The sequence below is a fragment of the Augochlora pura genome, chromosome 6 (assembly GCF_028453695.1).
Source record: "Augochlora pura isolate Apur16 chromosome 6, APUR_v2.2.1, whole genome shotgun sequence".
NCBI lineage: Eukaryota > Metazoa > Arthropoda > Insecta > Hymenoptera > Halictidae > Augochlora > Augochlora pura.
Genome location: NC_135777.1, coordinates 13,692,609 through 13,717,821, shown reverse-complemented (window position 1 = coordinate 13,717,821; position 25,213 = coordinate 13,692,609). Strand labels below are relative to the sequence as shown.

The 25,213-nt window shown below is 45.4% G+C and overlaps 1 protein-coding gene across 2 annotated transcripts in view; it reads right to left on the bottom strand.

Moving 5' to 3' along the window:
• Vn (membrane-bound neuregulin protein vein) overlaps positions 1-25,213 on the bottom strand; it is a 336,634-nt gene that overhangs the window by 48,515 nt on the left and 262,906 nt on the right. For both annotated transcript variants that reach the window (XM_078182610.1, XM_078182609.1), the window contains exon 4: positions 11,005-11,113. In XM_078182610.1, coding sequence (XP_078038736.1) covers positions 11,005-11,113 — 109 coding nt within the window. The remainder of the gene's footprint in view (positions 1-11,004; positions 11,114-25,213) is intronic.

The following is a 25,213-nucleotide window of genomic DNA, read 5'->3' as shown; positions in this document are numbered from 1 at the left end:
CAGCTCTACGGCTCCAGTCTTCGTGCATGAGCAAAAATAAGGTGTATCGTTCCACTTCGCTGAAGTAAGTTGAGTACGAAAGAAGGTCTTCGATAAGTTTGTTACTAGGTTGTCGCAGTTTATCGAATTCCGTAGCCTCATCGACGAAGTAGAAGTCCACGGCTGCATCAAATATTTAAGCGGAGACTCTAGAATGTAGTCTCTAGATGCTCGATCAGTGTCCCGCGGCTGGACATAGTTTAAGCTTCCGGTATGCGGCCAGCCATTCGTTCCAGCAGGCCGAGTTCCTTCGGAGACGCTGCGGCGCGAGTTTTTCGGCGTGTAATTAAAGCGTTGCAGCCAGGAGGACAATTATAGCGGCGGCGGCGGCGGTCTACTTCTTCCTCAGGGGTAACCGGAATACCTGGTGCGCCGCGATCACCTAAACCGGCGAAAATACGAGGAGCGCGACAGCAATTTTCCGGGACTGTCGCGGGAACCGCTGGCTTATTGTCTATTCGGTGGCGCTCAGTGCCGACTAAATTCAAGGTGTCGGCCGCAGACGGTTTACAGCCCGAGGAAAACCATCGCGTTTCCGCCGCGTTACAAGATCGCTCGCTCCCGGGAAACCGCGGAACGCGGCGCTGCGCTGCGCCGAGAGGACGCGGCTCCAGCGCGCCTCCGGATCGCCTACTCGCGTTTTCCTAATCGGGCACTGCCGTGGACGGCTGCGGGGCGTCGGCGATAGAGGGCCGGGCACCCTCGCGCCACCGTATTTGCGATGCAACACCCTCCCCCGTAATTTAGAAGGGAGCGGAGGAGACCCGATAAACGCGCCACCGAATTGCCTTGCTTCCTGCTCGAGAAACACGACGCTTACCTTCGTAGACGCGACCGGTTTACGAACACGAGAGCCTCGTAATATTGTCACTGGGAATCGCAAAGCTGTCGCGGGCTCTCCCAGCTTGGAACGCTTGTAGCACCGCCGCGGACTCGATTAATCTGTGACGAGACTGCGCACCCGAAGAAGCGGCTGAGAGACGCTTAACCCGTAGGTTTACTAGAACGATTGTCGGGAAGGCTATGCGAACATCGTGCTGGGCACTGCTTTGCTAGCGGACTCCTCTTCGCGGATTCTCTCGATGACGAGTTCGAGCTTGATAACATGGAATAGTGATATGCATCGAATATTTTCTGAGATGCCTGAGAAGCGGGATAGCGAGACTGAGTTTTGTTTGTGCCGTTCCGAATCCTCTTCGCGTTCTTGGTTAACGTGTCATTGGATAAATCTGCTCACGTCGAAATTCATCATTCGTCGTCATGTCGGAAACGATGTTCAATATGCCACGTTCGTATGGGTGCCGGCACCTTCGAATTCGTAGGAATGCAAACTTTGAGCTCGCTGCCTCGGAATCGAAGAATTTTTGTTCGGTGCCATGATTCCCATGGAGAGAGAGACATTAATGGAATTCCTGTGCAGCTCGTTAAATTTGAAATTGCGATGACGCAACGGACAATGGGCGAGCGAGAGAGCCGCGCGCCGAGTAAATAGGCTCGACGAAATCCCTCGTCATCGGCGGGGCCAATTATCCCGGCGTTCGTTGTTAAAATGATGTTCCTTCTCGTTATCGGTACCGCTGACGGTCCTCTATCCCCCTTTGTCGCCGCGTAAACGAAAAATAATAACACAGTGTCGACGTCAACCGGCTCCGGGAGCAAGCCACGAGGTAACGCCTGTGACACGCGTGCGATAATTATGAAAATTTTCTATTCGCGAGGAAATACGCGTTCGAAACATTGCCGGCGCGCACGGCCCTCGTCGGCTATCGCGGTTCGTATCGGCCCGTATAAATATCGTTCTCGTGACGGGGGTCTGAGAACCACCCCCATGGAAACGGAGCTTGTCCTGGAATCGGGCTTTCGTGCCTCCACCGGCATAAATTTCTCTTACGTGCCAGATATAAAAAGTATTACGCCAGCCGAGGTTTATCGTTCCGGGAAGTCGACCGCGATGGATTCGCAAAGCTGCGGAAATTCTGATTTAGGTCCGCAGAAACGGCCTTCCCTAAAGAATTCATCCTGGCGGTCTGACTCGACATTATAACGTCTATAATGTTATTAGAGGCTTTAAAGGTGATACATTGTATGCGTTATCACTAGACTGCGGATTTGATGCGTTTATGACAATGAATAGGTCAAATGGAAGATCGTAACGACGCTGGAGGAATGCAAGGATATCTTTACACCATTTCCAATTACTTACAGTTTACGATGATGATATGGGCGGAGAATATATAGTTATAATGAATAGATTTAGAGCTAGCCTTTGCAATCTAAATCTCTGAAATGTAAGTATAATTACGGAAGCAAAGAAGTAAAATTGGTAGCGTCGTCGATATGACTATCAAAGAACGAATTAATAAAAAGAATAATAAATAAATGTAAAATTGATATATCAACCTCAATTGAGATTGTGTGTAAAAAAAAAGAAAAAGAAAAATATAAAGGAACACATTTTTATCTATCTGAAGTTTCTTATAATTGGTTTAGACGATTATTATTTTACATGAATATCGGCAGTCTAGTCATCAAGTGTCAAAACTTTCTAGGACATGACATCTTGAAAGGGTTAGCATAAGTTCTGGCAGCATTGTAAACTCATTACTATCCGCCTGAATTCCTTTCGGTCGAACATTTTACTCGTCATGAATTATTCTATCTATTCATTCGAATAATTCTTTATTTAAATAATCCTTAATTCGAGAAAATAATATGGAAGAAATAAAACGAACACTATAAAGGAACACTTTACATTTTATCATTTTTATTCAAATCAATTATTTTCGAATATAAATTCCTGCAAAATTCCCGTAAAAAATGCATACGGACAAATTTTTATCTAAAGAAATTTTTATTCCATCGAATATTTATTTGATAGTGTCGAATAAAATTTTATTCGTTAGTCTTTCTCTTTTATCCATCATCCCGAATAAAATGTTGCCCAACTCTGCGCTGAACAATCGTTCGGCGTTTGCGATTTATCGTCGGCAGAACAGCAACCCGTGTTACACATACAATGCATTGAGCCTCGTGTAGACCGTACTCGGAGCAAAATAATTCATCGAGGAAGAACGACCCGCGATGATAGACACCCTAAAAACCGGGGGCTGAAACGATACCGAGGAATGGCACCCGGCGTCTGGCTGCAGGAAGGAAGGAAGGCAGGAAGGAAGAAAGGAAGGAAGAGAAGGACACGCAAAGATGAAGAAGCCCAGGAAAAAAAGCGCAGGATCCCAGCTCGTTCCCGTGACCTCTCGAGCCTCGGCTTTTCTTCCGTTCTCTTTTTCGCCCAGTTCGAGAGCATAACCCTGGCCCATATATACGCGGGAACGCGTCGCTCACGCACAAAAGCGCGCACACAAAGGGGCCGATATGCAGTTGCCGGAAGGCGCGAGATCCTCTCTGCGACTCTACGGGCGACGGATGCCGAGCGGAGTCTTTCAAATGCTCGTTATTTTAACGGGAAGCAGCGCGAAGCTTTCGCATGAAACTGTCAGGGCCGTTGCCACTGCCTCCCTTGCTGTACCGTGCTCGCGCTCGTTCGTGTCGCGTCTTTGACACGGTTCGCGGCGGGATTAACCGCGAAAAAATTATTCGAACCGCGCACAGAAAGTTGTTACGTGTTCCCGATGCCTCGGCGGTAGGAATCGAAACCATCCGCGGGAATCCGCTTCGAACATCCAGCGTATAATCCCCTGGAACACCTCTTCAGCTCTTGACTCTCGGCTTTCGAGAGTAAACCGCACGTATTGGTTGAGTCATTCCGTTCCGAATGCGTTCGCGGTTTATTTAACATGTGCGTTTTTCTAATCGGATAAATCTTATTTTTGTTCATTATTATTTCCTACAGGAATTTCTCGCGATCCTCTTCTTTCATGTCTGATTTCAAATTTCGATATGCATATTTCAGTTTCGCATTGCTTCCTTTTCGATTCGCGCGAACGATTTTGAATATACTCCGTTCAACCGTGTTTTCAAGTTTCAATGTATATTTTTCTGCTATTCTTACGAAAATCGATCTCCAACTTTATGACTATCGTTTTTTTTTTAACAAGGAAAATATGAGTCGCAAGAAGGATGTATATATAACGTAAAGATGTTCTGTTCTTGTCGCAAAAAATGCCTAGAGGCTGTGGGAAGATCAAATGTAATACTTCAAATGAATTTAAAAATAAGGTGAGAGGTAACAAGCGAGTGAAAGCTTGAACAATGAGCAACAATAAATTACGAAATGAATACAGTAGTCAATTTGTTGTATATCTTGACGCAAATGTAAGTAGTATACACTGCTATAAGTATAAAGTAACAGTTTATCCATTTACATAATTCTATCTGAAAAATAGGAAGAGAACATTGTGTAAATACGTTTCCCTTTATTTTCCGTAAAATATTTAGTAAAAGATATTGTTTTCTTCTTTTTATAATCGCGTCGATTTAGCACACGAAAGACATTTATTATTACAAAATAAGACATTTATTCCTGTTTTTAACGTCACAACTAACACATACATTGAATAAATAACTCATAAATACGCCCTTACAATCTAAATAATCGTAAATTAAAGAATTACTACCGGTTTCCGTAAACTAGTGTTTGACAAATAAAGGTGGGATGAAGGTTAAGAGGAGAGCCTTACTGGGGGAGCTTTATTAGGGGAGCCATCAGGACAAAGAGTGAGAGAACCGTAATGCAAAAAGGGGTTGATAAAAAGATCTAAAAATCGGAGTGTTAAGTCGAATAAAGAAGTTAACATTGAGCTCGTCGGAACGAGTTGTAAAATACGTAAAGATTTGAAAACAAGTCTCGTCACGTCCGCCACAAGATCATCAAAAGCGTTCGCCCAGGGGCTGCGGAAGCAAAAAGAATGAAAGAGCGCCGGTGTGCGACGGACACCTTAATGGAACTCGAAATTCCGCTTAACGTTCGCCGGTAAATTCGAGCTATACATTTAAATTGAAGTTTTCGTTTGAATTTCATGCGCGCGTTAAATTAAAACCGATGGAAATTCCGCAGCTTCCGGGGAAACCGGCGCACACAGTTGCTCCCGCGTTCACCGTTTCCCTTTGCTGCTCGAAATTTTGCACGCGCTCGCTCGGCCTCGTGCTCGCTCGCGCGAGCGCTGAAAAGGCTTGGTTAATAAGGACGATGAAAATTACGCGGCGACATTCTAAAAGGAAAATAACTACCGGCGAAGATTGCGTTGACGCGGCAAAGAAGAGGAGAAGCCAGACAAACGCGGTGTCAAAATCCCCTCGAGCAGTCTTTAATTTTCCAAGCGTGGCAGCTCGTGCGCGCGCATCAAAGAAATCGTTTCGCGCGTACCTCGCGGACGCGATACAGCGATTTTTTTCGACTTCCCAGCGCCGATGAAAAATCGAGCGGTACGCGTAAACCCGTTGGCTCGGCCAGAATCCAATTACCACCTGGCTACGCTCGCTTGCGTCCGTTCTGCTATGCAAAATCTGTAATCCTCGGCATAATGAAACAATTGGGAACGATCATGCTCTGCCAGAATCTAAATGCTTAGGGCGCTACGCGAAACATTTTAGCGAACCATTACAACTTGCTTTGTAATCGATTGGATTCGCCAACGATAATTCATTGTTAACGATTTCACGTCCGATTTTTGCTGTCACGGGTAACTCCGCCTATCACAGTTACGAAGTATCGGGAATACATAATAGGTCATGATTTTATTCCACGCGGTTGCGGTTTCGGGGAATCCTAAATAACATAACAGAAAATTAAACTCCGCCGAAGTCCAATATTCGACACGTACTTTTTCTGTCCACCATTCACATGCAGGGAATGAAAATAGTTTTCAAAGTTGGGGTTGGAAACCATATTTGCGCGTTTATCTCTGAAACGAATAATTCTAGGAAAAAGAGCAAATACGCGACCCGTGTGTTTTCAGCGCTGTACTCGGTCAAGTAAATAGATTTTTAAAAAATTCATTTATCGAAAACATATATTGACAAATTTGGAGCTCGAGAACGATTTTCAGCCCCCAAAGCTACGTCGGGGCTGCTGATGAAAATACAAGCGAATATTTTTCCAGTTATAAGTGACAAATTCACAATTAAAACTATCAGAATAGTGTGAGAACATATCGTATTTAAACAATCAAAATTATTAGAAGAAAGAGTACATCGTGATCCAACTTCTTTTTCTTGAAATTAAAGAACATGACTTTTATTTTATAAAAATAAGATATAAGTCGAAGAAATAAGTTGAAATAAGTTGACGAATCTAATTTTCTTTCAAACAAAACCTTAGAAGAAAAAATCCAACGCACTCTACATAAATCTTCTAACAAGTAATTGGTTTCGAAAGTATTTTCAAGTTTGATAAACGATACAAAGAGAAACGGTCCTTTCACAGGACACCTGTCTTCCCTTCCGAAAGCAAAGCAGGCCGTTTACAGTCGGCCCATTCCCCTGCCGATCGGGAATCGTCTCGTTTGCCTGCGCGGTTCGAGAAAAGAAAGTTCGAGGCTGGTAATATGTGACTTCCCCATGGCAAATAGTTCGGCTGGAATCACAGGTTGCACACAGGTGGGGCCGGGAATTGAATGGATCGACGAGGACGCGGGATGAAGTGTCTCTCGCGACGAGATTTACGATCGAGCGCAGGCTCGCTGCGAAAGCTTTGCATTCGCCGTGTATTTCGGGGCTGAAGCGCCGCGAGGCTGGATGCAAAAGGGTTCGCCGATGATTGGAAGAAGCAAAAGGAAGCGAAGGGAAGCGCAGAGAATCGAAGAGAAGAAAAACCGAAGAGCAGAGAATGGAAGAGAAGGGAAGAGAAGCGGCATACACGCGCGCGCGCATAGAGAGAGAGAGAGAGAGAGAGAGAGAGAGAGAGAGAGAGAGAGGGAGGGAGGGAGGGAGGAAAACCGTCGCAGCCGCAATGGGACCCAGCTGCGATAAACTGGATGCTCGATTCGCGTCGCGACACCGATTCGTGTCGGATCTACGTGCCGGAATTTCGTCCCTCGACCTTTTAAACTGGGTCATCGATCCCTGCCACGTCCCTTTTGCCGGCGTGATCCTCGATCGACACGATCCACGGATCCTGCTCGGCGCTTTTTTTTGGACGAGAGGAACCTCTCCGTCTTTTTCTCTTCTTGCACGGATCGCGCACGAGGTTATAGCGAGTTTATCGGGATCACGATCGCGAGGGGAAATTTATTCCGCGTGAAGACGAGCCACTGGAAATCCATAAATCGGGGATTCCCGGAGATACGCTCCTTGATTTATTGGCAACAACGGAAAGAAATAGTTCACCGGGAGAAATAGGGACTCGGCTGGGAGACGGGCAGCCTCGTTTTGTTACCGACTCTCAGACTTTAAGCGGTCTCTCTCGGCTGCGAACTGTGCCGCGATCGAAAAATCGATGCCCTTCTTGCCGCACTTTCTTGCAGTCTTGCACCTCGATTAGCAATTTGCTTGATATTAGATAGTTCGAAACTATAACCGAAAATTTAAGCGTTTTCTTCGGGGCAATGTTTCTTGCGTGAATCAGACTGCAGACTTGATGCATTCATGGGGAGAACGAGTAGGTTGAAACACGGAATAGCGAAAATATTCTGTAAAACCTCTATTATTTGATCTTACGACTTTTAAATTGTTGCGTGAATACTTTTCACACGTAAGTCACTCTATCAAGGATCTATAGATCTTAACGACACATTGGAAAAACGTAGTTCTAGTTGTTCATGTATTTCTTCTAGTGGGTATCGTTCATATTTAAAGCGTGACAACAACGTTCAACACTCCGATTAATACATCAGACGTATGTAAGTGACAGAATTAATTTCTCATTAATTATAATTAATAATCACAAATCTGAAATTGGTGATGTACATCAAATCAGCTCAGGATCACTACAATAGTAATGCTTGAGCTTAAATAAACACTGCATCAATTAATGATGCCCTCGCACCAAAACCCTGTATCGTTGATAGTACTACTGTCTATATGGAGGCAGTTTGTCATGAAGTACCATATTAAAGTAGTAATCACCACTTGAAGATTAATTTTTCTAGAATCCATGAAACGTAAGAATGTTGAAAAAGTAATTGGTCATACGGCAATGAAAGTGTTAAACTTTGATAGTCCACATACAACATTATTTACTGTTCTAACCAGCGATGGAGTAATCTAACACTGTGACTAACAGTAAGTTCTATGCGAACGGTCACGTTGAATGCCCCTCATGCCAGTCAGTCTCTTTTTATTTTTCCCAATGATGTGTGCTTTTCGGTGGTGACGCTCGATGGTCCATTCGAAGCCGATCTGCGTGGTCTTTGAAATTCCCGACCACCTTTCCCAGTCCAGTTTCTTCCGGCTGAATGGGAACGCCGTCGTTCGAGTCATTTGTAAAAGTATCTTGGGCGCGATCGGCCGCTGCACACGGCTCGCTCTCATTTGTCCGACGTCCATTCATCCCACCCCTTTCGTCTTGTCCCTGTGAACCCTTGTTCCTCGGGGACGACCTGATTCCTCGATAAAGCCAATAAACCCTCGTCAACCGGTGGCGTGCCCGTTCACAGACCACCTCGCCGCGTCTAGCCGCCGTTTCACCGTCGTTGGTTCCCTCCGCCCTTCCAGCGGCGGTCATTTTTAGCAGTCGATCGACCCGTTTTCCCGGCGAGTTTCAAATTTATTCGACGAGCGGCTAATTAATGTCAAAATTCGCTGACAAAGCTCCGCCCCCCCCCCCCCACCCCCGCCCCCGTCCGGGCGAGCCGCGCTTTTTATCCCGGCGTTCACGTCGACCGAGTGGAAACGGCGAAAAGTTCGTCTTGCCGATGAAATAATGCCGAGTGCACACGCGTGTGCGGGGTGCAGCTAGAAAGGAGGAGGGTGGGGGGTGGTCAAGAGGAAGAGGGAGCGGGAGGGCGCGACCGGTCTCTCCTCTCTCTGGTTCCGTCGAAATTAACGAGTCGAGTGTTTGCGAGTTTCGCCGGGGAACCCGTTGCTCCGACGAGTGTGTTTGCTTTGATATTGGCGAACTTTTTCTCCCGCGGTCCTCCGTGATTTTTAACCCAGGGGACACGGGGCCGAGACGCAACCCCCCCTGGTAGAACAGCACCGTGAACACCGTGTCCGTCCACCCGCGGCGCGGTTCGTCGTTCGGCTAATTTCCGCGACGGCGACCGATCATCGAAACTTTTTCAATTAAACCGATGACGGCTCGATATGTACACGGCCGGGTCGTTCGGATGCGGACCGGGGCTACCCGGCCGCTGCGCGGTCGAAGAAATTTAATTTTCGAAAAGAGCTGTAAAACCGACGCGGTTCGGCAGAGTGGAGCCGGGAAATTTCGGGCGAGCCGGCTGGGAATTCCGTGGGGAGCGTAAAACGCGCGTGCGGAACGTAAAAAATCCATTTGCCTCGACCAGAGGAATTTTTTATGAAACTCGGTTAGAACAGAGACGATCCCGTCGACGATTTCACTGTTTCCCTTCGATGGATTTGCCTCGTCTTGGCCGTTCGTTCGTTCGTTCGATCGACGATAGCCTCCGAGAACCGGCCCCGAAATTCGAGCGATCGCACGAATATGCGGGGTGAGCAGTAAATAATTGAAGTCGCTGACGCGGTCGAATGATCTAATTCCTGCCACGGACAAACAGTTTGATTAGCAGAAGTCTGGAGCGCCGGTGAAACGGCCGTCGTGGTAGGGATGGGCTCATCGCCGCTCCCCCGGGAAGGAACAAACGGAGGGATAGTTCGTTAAATAAAGAGGATAAAGCGACGGTCCGCGGGAAGCCACAGGGAATAGAATATAAGAGAAGCGGCCGGGGCGAGGCGCGTGCTCTCTAATAGATGGGGTAAGGAAGCGAGACGAAGGGCGCGGTAGATGGGGGGGCTCGCTGTCGGGAAAGGTCAGCGGAGCCGTCGTTTTCGCCGAGCTTCATGAGATCGGCAACGAGCGTCCCGCGAAACCTCTGCCAACCTTTCTCAACATCCGCCAGTCCCGCCTGTGATACCCAGCAGGTCGAAAAGAAGGTAACAGGAAGCGAAACTCAATTTCGGCTGGACGGTATCACTACGGTATCAACTATGTTCCAATATTTTTGACCCTCGTCATAATATCTTTGGTTCCTAAGAACATCATTGATCCCGCGTCGAAAATGCATCGATAGCTTTGCTGTGGTCTTACGAAGCTCTTAGTATTCTCACGGCTTCGATACGTCGATTTCTATCTTCTTTTTCTGTTTTAATTCTTTGCGTAATGAATCAAATTTTTTTACATAGGCTGTGGATTTTATGCATTTTATGCGGGGAAAATATTTAAAGGGTTTAAAAATACTGTTGCATTAATAACTACTTATTAAAATTATTATCTTGCAATTAATAAGTTTTTATTTGGCATAAGAATTTTTATACGGAAAAAGCTGTCCTGCTTTCTCTGAAGATTCTATGTTCATTAGTTTTACTTGGAAAGATTCTCAAAGCATCGTAAAAGTTGGCGGGACGTTTTCATACTAAACCTATAGGGTCGATAAGCATAATCGCTTACATATTTTCTGTTTGAAAGTTGATAGAATTACAAAGACTTTTTTATAACAAATAATTAAACAGATTTCTTAATTTAAGCATAATGTTCGAAAGAAAATGGGGAGATGGTATAAAACAACATACGAGTCACTTTTAGTGTTTGGCAGATTGAAAAGAAAGGAATAACATTCATACATAATAGATTTATTACTTAGAATTTTGGCAAAGGGTGATTGAATGAATTTCTACATCGAAGCAAACATTACAATGAAAATGGCGAAAGTTACAAATAAATGTATTAATTTCAGCTCGAATGAAACGAATGTTGGTTACGTTTACAACTCGGTAGGCTTCGTGTTAAAGGTGCAGGGTTTCTGACTGCGTAATAGTTCACGAAGAAGACGGTAAATCGCAGTGGGTCTGGCGAACGGGTCCCGGTAAAATGTACGGTGTATGGCTCACCTGCATGCTGGTTCACCGACGGTCTCGAAAAACAGGCAGGTACCGCCGTTCATGCAGAAGTCACCGGCGATCGGGCACGGCTGCTCCTGCCTCGGCCACGCCGCCGTCGCTGCAACACAAACCAGAGAAAAATAATGGTGAGCTCCGCGTTCGAAAAACGTTATGCGCATAATTCCCGTCCACGCCCTTCGTGTGTCCCGCGTGTACATTTCTTTTGTGCGCGGCGGCCCTTCTACCCTTTCTCGCGACCTGCCCCGTGTGTTTTCCGCGCCTCCGCGCGTGCGACGCGCGTTCTTTCCTCGCGCATAAATCGCGCGGCGTTCGAGCTTTGTTCGCCAGGCAAGAAAAGGTTATTCGCGCGTGCGCCAGCCACGATTTCGAGCCGAGAACCCGTGCATTTTCATTTCAATCGGGTTCCCGGCGGCCGCGGGTGCGCCCGCGCGCAAGGATTAGCCTTTGGTATGCAAATCGCGAGAACGGCTGCTAAGAAGGAAACGGCGAACGTGGGACACCGACGGATTTATGAACAGCTTAGCTTAGACCATGGCCGATGCTGCTGCAGGCACGTGTCCGTCTCTGTTCGATTTTTCCCGAGCAGGTTCTGCGAATCGAACCGGATTCGCATCGGTCAAATATCGAATTGCAACGTCCCCTCAAAGGTTCGCAATTTCTCTTCCATTTCTTTCGTGCCCTTTGACCGATACTTTGACCGACAGATTTATTTAGATTGGAAGATTCATTCTGACGCTAATGTGTTATATTTTCCCAATTTGAAGATCAGTGAAATATGAGAATGTTGAGAAAGTAATTCATGCCGTGTAGCTATGTTTTTCAGTTTTTATTTAATTAAATAAAATACTTAAATCGTACGGAAATTGTTTGGTTGTTGTGAGACAGTCGAAGTGTTAATGAGTATCTTAAATAATATAAAACATACGCGTAGTAAAGCTAACTTTCATTTACCATTTGCCTTCTGTTTTAGAAACTTTTTAAAACAGACTTGTAAATCATGAAGCGTTCACTTGCTAAAGTGAAAATTCGGAACTAAAATCCATATAACTATTCATCTGTCACTAGTAAAATCATCTAACTATATCTTATTTAGAATCGCATGGATTGCCTTTAATAAATCCTTACGCATTAGGATTGTTCCGCCAACATGAAAGCCATATATCCTTAAGCTCAGATTTAAAAGTGGTGATTCTTTACGCTTTGAAAAACGAAGGCATCGAGAACGGTGCTAAAACCGATATCCATCCTCGCTTTTCGTTGCGCGCAGCCGATTCTTAACGTTTCTAAACGACCGCCTTTTCCGCGCGCATTGTTCCGCGGCCATAATTCCTCACTGTCGTTTGCCAGTGTTCAAGCTGTAATGCATTACGAACCGGGTTACTATCTTGTCGGTTCTGCGTCGTAAACATCGATTAATCATCTCTAGATGCGCATCCGGCCGTAGAAACAACCTAATGTTGCCCCGGCGAATTTTCTCGTCGTTTGGCCAAGAAGCGCGCGCGTTAATTATGCAACCGCGGAAACCGGCGGACCGATTTCATGAAAGGCGCGCGACGGATCGGGAGGAAGAGGGTGGTCCTCGGGGGTGTGTTTCGCGTCCAGGTGCGCTTTTTGATACGTCGCGCGATGAGTCCGGCTCACGGGGGAGCCGGACAAGCTCGCGCCTGTATTAAAAATCGTATAATGAGTTTGAAAGCGACTCGGACGAGTGGTCGGACGGCTGTCCGGCGGAGTAATAGCGGAACGCGATGAGGCGCGTAGACGCTCGCGCGATGAGCTCGCGTACACCATTATTACAGTCGGATTAGTATACTCGACCATTCCGGTCGGGCCGGTATTACCGAGCGCAGTTCCAACTTCGAAAAGCTCTCGAGCAAGCTCGTACTCCGGCCTTTATCCTCTGTCTCTCTCTTGCTCTGTCTCTTCCGGTTCTCTTTTCCCTCGGTTCGCCATTGCCGCCCCTATCCGCCGCGCGCGCGTTTCTTCTCGTTAAGTTCCTAACGAGCTGAAGACATTTTCGCGGCGGGAGCTGTTCTTTTTTCCATCCTCGTCCTATCGGAGAAACGAGAGAGACGCCGGCGCCGAGAAGAAAGGAGGACAGAGGAGCTAGAGATAGCGGTCGTCTCGAGCGGAAACGTATCGAAATTTTCATTTTTCCCGGGGTATCTACTTCCTATTTAGCTCCTCGAGCAGCGCAGCCACATCTTCCGCTTCCCCGGCAATTATTTCGCGCGATCGACCCGGAATATTAGCGGCATTCTCTAATCGCGTGGCTGCGGAGTATCGAGCGCGCCGGGAAATACGCCGATGAAAAGGGCACGGACGTGTGCGCGCAACACTGGAAATTGAGCCCGACGCGGCGCGCCGCGCGGATCCCAACTTAATTGAAGACCCGCATTGTTGTTCCCGTCGTTTTTTGATGGCGAAACTTTGATCTCGTTCCAGGCCGGAGCTTCTTTTCGGAGAAAGGCAGTCGGCAATCTCGCGGAATACGAAAGTTTGCCTCGCGCGAGCGCGAAACAGAGGTTAACAGCGCCGGGCAGCGGGTGGCCCGGGAGGCGCGAGAGGCGGGCGGAAAGTTTCGATGAGGGCGAGAATCGAGTTTGAATCGCGGCCATATCGATTCATTCGGGGTCGTCGCGCCGTCCCTTCGCCGATTCGGCGGAGATCTTTTTGTCGGAACTCCCGTCGGAGGATAACGCCGACGAAAAATCTACTTTCCGATTCCAATATCGCTCGATACAGAGAAATCTGCTTGCGCGATGTCGCGGCACGCGCCACGGAGCTTCCCGGCGGTCCCGATCCCCAGGATCGACGCTGTGTGTCTATTTGCGATCGGTCGATGGCTGCTGGCGAATCCTTCTTGCTCCCAGCAAATCCGTGTACATTTCTAGAGCCTCGGCATACGATTCTGCTCGTCTTGGGGCTCTCGCCGTCCTTACCGCACGCACACGCTGATCCCTCTGTGTTCGTACGCCTCCACGAGTGGGTCTCGACAGCGGAGAAGTGCTTCCGCGATACGGGGTCGCGGGAAAAAATTTAGCCGGCGATACTCGACCCAGATACCGTCGGTCTGGATCTTTGTACGCCGCTGATACTGTCGCGACCTTATCGCCGCAATTGTCTACGGCTATCTCCGTTGCGCCCTCAATTATTGCAAATACGTATGCCGAATTTAGCGAGCTTGTAACTCCCGTTTCGCTCATTCATGACGATATTAACCAGTGGTCGAAAACAGTTGTAACAACGGTTTTGGTTTTTCATGTCGATTCCATAAATGTTATTTTTCGGTTCTGAGTTGTAGTCATACATTTCGGAAATATTACCTTTGCGGAACATGAAACAAACTCCTAACAGCTACGAGGTTTTTGTCTGGTTCTACATAACTATTTTGAAACAATTTAATATTAACCTTTTACACTCGAAGTTTAAAATAGTTTCTCTGATTTAGAGTGCATCAATTTGATATAACATATTGTATGTAATGCATACGATATTAAATTTTGTGACTCAGGCAACAATTACAGTTCGTACAGTTTTCTAAATATAAATAAATTTAATGACGTCGAAAAGTATTTTCAAAGGCGACATAACAATTTTTGATGGCGTCTCGAGTCGCCATTCGAGTGTAAAGGGTTAACACTAAACCTACCGAGCTCTGAAATCGTCTGTCGCTTGTTGCTCCGTAAGAGTTACAAAACTGACTTTATCCTGACTTTTCGACAATTTTGTTATTGTATATGCTTGAGTTGAGAAGATTTAATTTGATTAAAGTGTCATATATAAGAAGATATGTCATTTTGATCAGTACGGTAGGTTTAGTGTTACAGGTTCGTCGATGAAGTTGACACTTGACAAGAGGTTTACGGAGCACTGATTTCATGAAAATAAAAAATAGCTTTCGGAAATTAAGCATTAGCAACGCGACGTGACCTTTTTTAATTCATTTCGTTTTTGCTGTTTATCGTGTTCTGTCATCTGCGCTGTCAGCTTAGTATTTGTTCCGATTGGTTATGGACGAAATTTGATTGGTGGTCGTCGAATATTCTAATTGAATCGTAACCGTCATCGAGATCATCTAATCTAGTTGCGTGGAAACTGTCAATGGAAATTTCTTTCCATCTATCGCTGATGAGTGAATGTAAAGTGACATATTTTATGAGAATTCGTTTAAAAGGCAGATTCGGTTTACGCGAAGCATTGCGATGACCATTGCCTAGAAATAAAGCTCTGCGAGTCATTCCTTTTAGAATTGATATCGATTACACGTACGACTAGAATGACCACTTTCGCGCAACGAGCAATTAAATGGCCTAATCAGCAAGTCGCCTGTGCAGGGAAGATCCTCGGTCACCGCTTATGCCGAAAACCGGGCGGGGTTGGACGGTCTAGGAGGTCGTCGACGCGAATTTCCGGGGTAACGAGATTGTCTCATTAGCGTGGACGCAGCCGGCCGGCAAAGCGTTCGCTACGATAAACAGTTTTAACGTCGGCCGCTTTTGACGCGTGCGCTACATTGTTTGGACACCGTTATCTCTGTCGATGTAACATCAATCGGTGTCTCGCGGGTGCGTTTAGATAGCGGCGGCCGTACCAGTTGTTTCGCGTCGCGCCCGATTTTCCCCGTTGATACGTCAGTTTTCGACGTGTTTACGGTTTTACGCGGCGCTTTTTTCCGTTTTTTGTTGCCCCCGATTCCCTGTTTTTCCGGTTTTTTCCTCCTTTTGACATCGATGCCCAGATTTTCGAAAGCCCCGCGCGACCCCCCTTTTTTTTTCCACGAGTGTGTTTCTCGACTCGGTCACGTGGCCGTTGTTCCCGCGGATTTCGCGCGGCCGGTGTCTATCATTTCGCGTTTCGAAAAGATCCGCGCCGAGCGATTCGCGTCCGTCGCTCATTTCCGGAAATGTTCGGCGCGCCAATCGGATTAAAAATATATCACACGGTTATTCTTCGCGACTGAATCGCCACGCGTGCACTAATTAAGGCTCGCGCGGCCGGACTCCGTTTTTCTCTGGCCGTGGGTTCTCCGTTTTTCTAGCAGTAACGATTGACGATTTAGAGATCGTCGTGGGATTTTTATAACGGTCATAAAAATGTTCGCTACCTAATGAAGTCTTCTTGAATACCTCAAAAGAAGTGCTCTAAACAATGTTTAAATATCAAAAGTTATTCGAAATGGGTGTAACATGAAATACACGCTGTAAACGTTTGTAAAATTTTGGGAAACAAAGAAGTATTTTTATTTCGTAGTCCGTGGGGAAGGTCTTCGCAGCACGAATTTTTAGCTGCGTTTAATTTTTGAATCCTGAAAAGAAAACTGAGGTTCTCTCTTGTTTCTGAATAGTTGTTGTTGCCATTGATACTAATAATTATTACTATTGTTACCATTATTATTATTTATCGGTAAACAGGCTGAAAGCCTTTCGCATAGAGATTAGTTCATACATAGGAGCAGGATATTAATCGCATTATATGATTATGCTGGTAATAATATTATGCAATTGACGTATAAAGGTTTCTGGGAACCAGTTAAAAACTCAATGTTGTCACTGAGTGGGCGCGAAACTGGTCCGATGCGATTCATCGGATTACGTAAGCCATATTTAGATTTAACGTTGCATATACAGAGGCATGATCTGGATCTAAAATTAACTAAAGATGTTCAAAATTGATACGATCGTTAAACAAAGTCGGAGATGAAAAATTATGTATAGCTCCACAATTCGAGTCTTCAAATAATGCAGCGGCTTACTCAATATGTTCCCATATTTATTTGCGAAGTGTTTCTGAAAATATTGATTCGTTTTTGCTCTCGAACAATAAGTTCATTATGATGGTTACGTATTGATGATGGAATAGTATCAATTTCGAAATATCGGAAATATTGGCACGCTCGACTTCAAGGGTTGCTTTTGCCCATCGATTCCATATACAGTGAATTTGATGTTGGACGTTGTTCCAAAAAAAATGTTCCTACGTAAATTTTATCAAATGATATAATTGTTGCGTGTAAACGGCGCGATAGAGTTACCGTCTAATGAAAGACCCAGCGGTATTAAAACCTCAACGCCGCCCGGCCGATCGTGGCAAGTTATATTTTCGCTTTCGGAGAGACGAACGAACCGGCTGGGATTCCGAGCAGACAGGTCATATAATGAGACGACGCGGCGCGGCGTCCTCGGTCGACGGTAATTCGCATCGACAGTGTTCGAAAATAGGCGCGAACCGGAGGCGCTGCGTAATTAGCTCGGATATAATTGCCCTAATATATCTGTTCGCGAGGGCCTGCGACCTAACTGGCCGCGCAAGTGTACGGTTCAACTCCGCTCGATCCAATTTGTCTTCTCAAATATCGTGTTTCAATCGCGTGACTCGCATCCGAGACGCTGCCGCCATCAAATATTTCCCCTTATCTCCTAATTTATACGTACCGTGTGTTTCTCGAAAAATCTTCATCGTATGTACACTAACGAATCTCCTACAAACAATCGCGTTTCCATTTCGAAAATTCGGATCTCGAGAAATTCAGATTTTTAAACCGGACAAAAATCTTGTTAAACGCTGCAACACTTTTTCGCGTGTTACGAATTCGCCGAGGCAAAAAATTCTCCAAATGCAGAAGCTCCGGGGTTTTTAAATTGCACGCTGGAGCCAGCTCGGCGCTATCGACTCTACGGGAGCGTTGCTCGGTTGTCGGAACGTGTTCCGGTGGAAACCAAAACACGCCGGCATCGTCTGCTCTCTTTTGTCCCTTCCGTGATGACTTTTGCTCCCTTTGTATTCCGTCGTCGTTCGACTAATACGAGCCACGGGGTCGCGTAAGTGGATTTATCCTGACGTCTCGCGCGCGACGCTGTTCCTTGATGGGGGAAGCCCGGGGATGGCCGGTGTAAAATGATTCGGGTTACGTGACCGCGTCGGTGTCCTTTGAGAAGCCGGCGAAAAAAGTCTCGGAGGCATCCAAAGAGGTCAGATAAAAATGCGGGCGAGAGCAGCGAGGAATCTTCGCGTTGGTCCACGTCCGGAGGAATGAAATTGTAAAGTTTCAAAGGACCCTCCGAGCTTTAAGCACCGTCGACGGTTCTCCACGTGTGCTCCACCGTGCGAGTTTCCCTCCCTTTTGCTCGCAGCTTTTCTCCAGCCCCTCCGAGAACCCCTCTCTCCCAGCCACCTGCTCGCGAGCAGCCGGTACGTTCCTTCTCTTTGTTGGGCTAGATTCCTTCCTGTTGCTCGACGGGGGGAAAAAAGGTAAATTGAATAGATCTCGCGAACTCTGTGCGACGAGTGCCGATGGTCCGGCCGGACGGAAATCCGCCGAAAATCGGCTACGGTGTTTAGAGTGGGGATCCACGATTTCACCTGCGAAAGGCACGTCGCTTAATTATTACGCGCCTAGTTTAGTTGTTCCGCGAGCGTCGGGTGCGTCGGACAGCGTGAGATTTTGGCCATTTCATGTGTATTTATTAACAACATTTTATTGTTCAATTCTATTAAATTGGTATATAAGTTCGCGCGACTTCAATTCTGATTCAAATTTCCCGCGTAATATTAATTCCATGTGAATAATACAGTGAATAAGTTTTTGAAAATAATCGAGTGTCAAGTAAACATACTATACGTGAGGGAGGTATTAATACCATTTAAAAAACGTAATTTTTAAAAATTTCATTATATATTTGAAAGAATCCTTGTGCAAAATCCTAAAAATTCTCGTTACGTACTTGTTATCAAAATCTTGTTGTTGGTTTTGCAAATGTTAAATGTCTGCTGCAAAATGTCCCTTTTCAAAATTTGCTGATTTTCCTATGTAAAAATTGAGCGAAGCTCGTTCTGTCACTCGCGAACAGTGTGTTAATAAGAATGAAAATCTCTGGCATGTTTTGCTGTACGATGAAATGTTAATTCTTGTTAGTTTAATAGTCCATAGTTCTTTCATAGTTCATAGTCGCACAGCAAATGGGAACCAAAACTATCGAGTCTTGTATGAAATATGCCTGTTAAGCAATTATACGACTAATTGAAATTAACCCTTTGCGCTCGAGTGGTGACTCTGAAACGCCACTAAGAATTACATTGTCTAACAAAATAACGTTTACATCATCAAACCTTTAATGATGACAAACAATTAAAACAGTAATTATCGTATATGTCTCAAATCTTAATTTCACTATATAAAATACAATAAGTTGCATACAATATAAATACAAAATACGTCACAATAAACTATTTTTGATTTAGAATTAAAATGACATCGAGTGCAAAGGGTAAAAACCGCACGAACTTGGAGACCGACCTCTTATTTCAACTGTGTATAAACTCGATATTGTTTTCCTGTATGCATCGAATATCCCAGGGCTCTCGCGTGTCTTCGATGTCGATATCTTGTTTTTACAGTTCTTCGCATCACTTTCCTAGATGTGTTTTCAACGCGGTGATAAAAAGTTGGAAGGATCTTTGAAGTCGGTACGGACACAGTGGAAGAATCGATGGTTCTAGCGGCGGGACAGGTGAGAACATCCTTGGACTTCGCCAAAGCAATTGGTCAGTTGAAGAAAATACGTCAGATATTTTCTTAAATATTCTGTATGCGAGGTATTTGGTCGTCGTTGCACTTTGCATGTTCGACAATTAATATTTATTCGTCCATTTACATTTCCTCTAAAATATTCCTCACGTTCTCTTGTCGGATTTCTCGACCACGATTCTGGTAAAACATTCATAAATGTCAGTCTTAATCCTTTACATCGCATTCTTCTCTAACCGCGCATTGTGCCTTTATGTTTCACAAGTTTTCTTTTTGCGCATTCTTCGACCATTCTTTCTCGTGCTCGTTTCATACTTTCGTGTTCACAAATTTCTTGCCTCTGATACGCTTTCCTTTCTGATAGCGACGTTTGTTAAACCGTGTCTTGCTCTATTCGTGCTCCTTTGACGTTTTCATGTTTCCCTCTCTAATAGCGACGTTCGCTGAATCGTATTTCGCTCTAACATCGATACCTTTTTAAGCTAAACAATGTTTCTATTCCTCGTGCACAGCGACGGAGTCAAGTATCCTTTGTAAAACGGAAATATCTTTTTAAAACTGAACATAATGACGGTTTTTTGGAGATTTTAGAGCGTCTAGTTCATTATACAATTAAATAAAAAATATACAGTGAAAGAAATACCAAATGCATTTATAAAAACTAGAGTCTTTTTGTCTTTTTCATTTCTAGTAACAACAAAAATTAAAAGAAACTGTTACAGTAATTGTACAGCGAATTAGTCCCCCTAACACTTAAAAAACAATTCATGTTATAAATTTTAAACACCGCTTTAAAAGGTATATGAATACTTTAGTTCCCCGAAATGACTGCGCTACCGTCCCTCGCCGGTGCAGTAAATTACTGATGACAATGGCAATTTACTTCGCAGAGTGCTGTTATGTGTAAAACTGATCGGCCGACCGGTTTCGGTAAAAATGCGACAGGTTAGGGGAAATAAACCCGTCGGTCCGCGGGACCGTCAGCGTGCTTTAAGCGGTATCGTCGGTGCATCTCGAGCGTGGCGCGGTACGTTCGTCACCTTCGTTAAAGTTTCAGAGAGCGCGGGGCGGGGGTCGTATTGCGAACTCGCGGGTCGAACTTGCGGATAAAACCATCGTTCGCCAGGAGGCAGAGCGGGGGCGGGGGGGAGGTGCGCGAGCCTTTTCAAGGCTCGGCTCTCGCCCCCTTTTCCACGGTGGAACGAGTGCCCTCGCAAAGAGGATTTTCTCTACAAAGAGTAACGGCTAAGAGTTTCGACGGAAGAACTTTCCATCAACGGAAACGCATCGTTTTCCTTTGAATCTCCTAGCCGGCACTTAACTCTCGCGTTTCTTGTCGCTCGGAACCCGCCGATCGTTCCGCTAATCGTCAGTATTTCGCCCGATATTTTCCTTGTTTCTCATGTCCGACAACGCTCGTTCCCGACGAAAATATTGCCCGATCCACGCTCCGAGGGTTTTCATTCGCTAAATCTGAACGACTCCGACAGTCCGGTGCTTTGATCAATATTTTCGCCGCTCTGTCCAGCTAATCTGACTGGCGGATCGCTTAAACATTTATGATAAACGCGTGAAACAAGAATTTCAATCTACCGTTTTATTATTCCCGGTCTAGTAAATCTGCCAACGCAGAATTAATTTACGATTATCCAGATTCTACAAATGCATTTATGTGTAATTTATTCAATACGTGCGTTGTCTGCGGAAAATGTTAGAATTTATAAAGTACTTTCGGTTATTCTATGTTCCTTGGTCATTTGAAATGGCATCGCACAGGCCAAGAAATTAATAATATTAGTCAATATCAGATGGATTAATAAAAATATAAATCTACCCGATAGGTCTTGAAAAAACTATGAAAATATTTTTGTCTCTGGTATTCCAACTTTGATATCATTTAAATTAGGCCACAAATATTTCTTGTACCATTGAAAATAAAATTGATATTTAGATGGCCTCCATTAGCCGAGATACTCTCTATAGAAGTAAGTGAAAATTATTTTGCGTCGAAGGGTTAACTGTTACCGCGCAAAGGAATATTCTTCTCTTGTTTGTATGTATGTCAGGACTATCTCCGTCAGCGGTTCAATAGCGCGATAACATAAAACGACCCGGCGAAATTGGATCGGCTTTAATTCCAAGAGCGAAAAAGTGTTATTCTCCTCGAAGTTTCGCAGTCTACCAATAACGCTGCTCTAAATTCACGGCGAGATGGCTCGCGATACATTAATGTTTCGCCGCGTGTCGCTCACGGGTGAATATTGTCCTCGGACGAAATTTGCTAGGATACTTCGGGGGCCCAGTAAGAAGGCGAGGTGCCCCATAAAACCGGCGCCGGTCTGCTCGATATGAAACTCGCGAACGACCGGGCGCAATACTATCGCGATCGCGCAACGTTCGCGATACCGGCGTTTGAATCCGGCTACGATCCCGACGGACGATTCCGTTCCGATTATTTTCCAGACATCCCCGGGCCTCCAGTGTATTCAATCGTTCCGGCGCCGATTCAATAAGGCCGCGATATTGCTGACCCCGTGCAACCTACCCGTCGATTCGCCGCGGATTCCGAATTCAGCTCGCGCCCACTATCACGGCCCTATTTTCGTCGGTTTTTTCGCGTGCTCGCGATTTACGCGGCGGCTGCGAGAGAGCCCCGTCGAACGAAGATTAAAGCTCGCCGATTCCTCGAAGCAGGGCCGCGGAATTGCTACGAGTTCCCCTCGGCGAAATCGTATTTCTCTCGGCCCGAACGCCGTCGATCCGCCATGAATTTTTATTTAGCCGGCCCGCCAGAGGTATCGATGGGTTCCCGCGGGTCTCGGAGCCCGTGCCCTTTTGTTTCTCTCCCGACCGTAACGCCATCGAACCGAGACTTTCCTTTCGCGTTCCCAATTTAACGGCGCACAAAAGATTTTCGGTTCGACCCTGCTTCCTACCCGTCTACCCCACCATTTTGCCCTGTATCATTATCACCGGATTGGCGCAAAATGTTCCACCATTTAGTTCAAAGTGCATCGAATGCGAAAGAATTTATGCTACCGTAATCACTCCTTAGGACAATTTCTTAAACACCGAGGTCGGAGGAACAGAATTTTATTTCGTCTCGAGAGAAAGGAATTGCTGTTATGCTCAACAGATTCTGTTTGAAACCTCCGCGAGTATGGCTCGATATTAACAGAAGGCGGAAGGAGGACGTTCAAAGAGTAGCTGGCAATAAGAATTACCGGGGGAACACGATGCGCATTGCCTTTTATAAAGCGTGACGTGACCGAGTACTTCGACAACGCCGTATTTCATGACGCGAGTCATCGCTAGAATATTGATCGTGAAAGTAGATTCACTTATCGTAGATTTACTTTTACCTGCAGATAATAATTCGTAAACCTCTATTTTATTACGTCTAATTAATTTTCTAATGTTTCGAATCGTAGTTATCCATTTTTGCGATAAATGCAGATATAGTCAGTAGTCTAATTGCAACGATAAGAGAGGACTTAATCTAGCACTGTATCTAAGTAATTGCTCTATTATCCAAACATCCACGTTCTCATGATTAGACCGGATAACCGAGATTCTACTGTAATAGGTTATACCCAGTCAGCATGCCGTATTAACCGCGATCTCGTTCGTGTACGATGCCCAAGCGGGATTCTGGTAGTCCTGAAATTCCCATAGAAATCTGTATGGGTAAGAGACGAGTGCGAGGCTAAAGCCGAAGCCGAAGCCGAAGCCGAATCCTCTAGACCGGCATGCGGGCGCGTCACGATAACGCGACTTTGCCAGATCGTCGACTGCGTCCGAATTAACAGCTCGACGTTGGACCGGCGACGTCGAGCAGGACGTTGGCTGGATGCTGCCGGATGTTCCTTTCGCTGACAGCCCGCAGGATCTCGCCGCGGCACACGGTTCTCTTCTCCCCTTTCCGCTCGGCTTTTTCTTCGGGCGCAAACAAAGCTCGCCTCCGCCTGCACGGGCCGGCTTACCCGGGACAGTTGTTTGTCTTTCATTAGGTTCGTACCGACCCTTTGCGCCAAGATAATGCGCTCGTGTTAATTTATCCTAACAGAGTTACGGGATGAAGGGACACGGCGCCGTTCCACGGGATCGATCCGCGATTCTCCCTTGACGGGAAACGGATCCACATGCGGGAAGAGTAACTCGCCCGAGAGGTTCGCGCTGGGTCTTCCGGGAAATTAGCTACTTTTTAATTAAAGTGGCACTGTAAAACAACTGTGAAAGCCCTTGTCGTTTCTACCGTTTTGAATTTCGTCCGGTCGTTCCTCTCGCAAATTCGTGAAACTTTGTTGGAATTCATTGGCGGGAGTCGGGAGCCGAGTGAAATTTTTATTCGGTTGACGGACAAGAGGTGCAGGCTAACGAAGGAAATTTTATTCGATGCCATCGAATAGAATATCAATTTATCTAGATGAAAATGTATCCGAATCGCACGAAAAATAATCGATTTCGATAAATATGATAGAATGTCGTGTTTTCTTATTTCGTAGTTCATCGATTTACTTCTATCATCTATCTTTTTACAATTAACTTCTCTCCATACGTTACATTGGAAAATTTATTACTTTTGGGTAGATTGTTCCTCGTGAATAACAAAATAACTTGTTTATTGGTACGGAGGAAGGAATTAAAATTACGTGAAAATAAACACGGTCGACAATTATTATTCGCATTATTATTCGCATAATTGTACAATCTCTGTATGAATAATTTATTCGAATACAGAATTATTCAAATAAAATATTTGACTAAAATCTAAAATAATTAGATATTTATTCGAAATAATCCGAACAATGCTCGTCTTCGACGAAAATAATTCTCTACAATTATATCGGAATCAGAAAATTAAGAGATAGAGAAACGGAGTAATAACGATCACGTTCATATTAAATGTAGAATTGCAGTGTCTAGAAAATTCTTTGCAGTGTGAAAAAAATTTGCATAAATATCCAGTCTAGTAAGAAAAAAAGAAACGAGACAGCAATCATATAAACAGCATCGCTTATAAACGTCAAAGTTTCTAGTTAAATTGTCAGCCGAGCGGCAGCGATGCATATTATTGCAATATCGCTGCATCAAATTGTGTAAAATTATTAAAATACAACGCTGCAACAATGTAGCGTAGCTGTCACGTCGCGGCACGCGTAACATGCTCTGTTACCGAAACGGCTCCTCCAATTTTGATGAAACGTACTTTTTCGTGGCAGATATAACTCAAAGCGAAAGAGACGAATGTAGAATACATTATTCAGATATTACCGAAAATACAGACGGTTTGTTATATAATATATAAAAATTTGACGGTTCGTTACTAGATTCGCCAGTAAAAATATCTCGAGTATCTATAAACAATGAAGGTATTCTCGCGTCAAATCGCGAACACTAAATTCGTCTGTTAAGAATCGCAAAGAATCCAACACAGCTTGGCGGCTGTAATCGATGCAAACCTGGTCGCTTTTCCGAGCAGTTGCAGCGTTAAGAAGTTGTGCAATTTCGTTGGCGACTACTGTACACATCTGGGACTGAAGCGACGACGGTCGTAACGCTGGAAAAGTTGCAGCAGCTAACTAATCCCGTAAAAGCCAGCCGAACCGCGACGGAAGGGAGGGACGCGATGGTTGCGCGGGTGCGGACAAGGCGCACGCAGAGCACGGG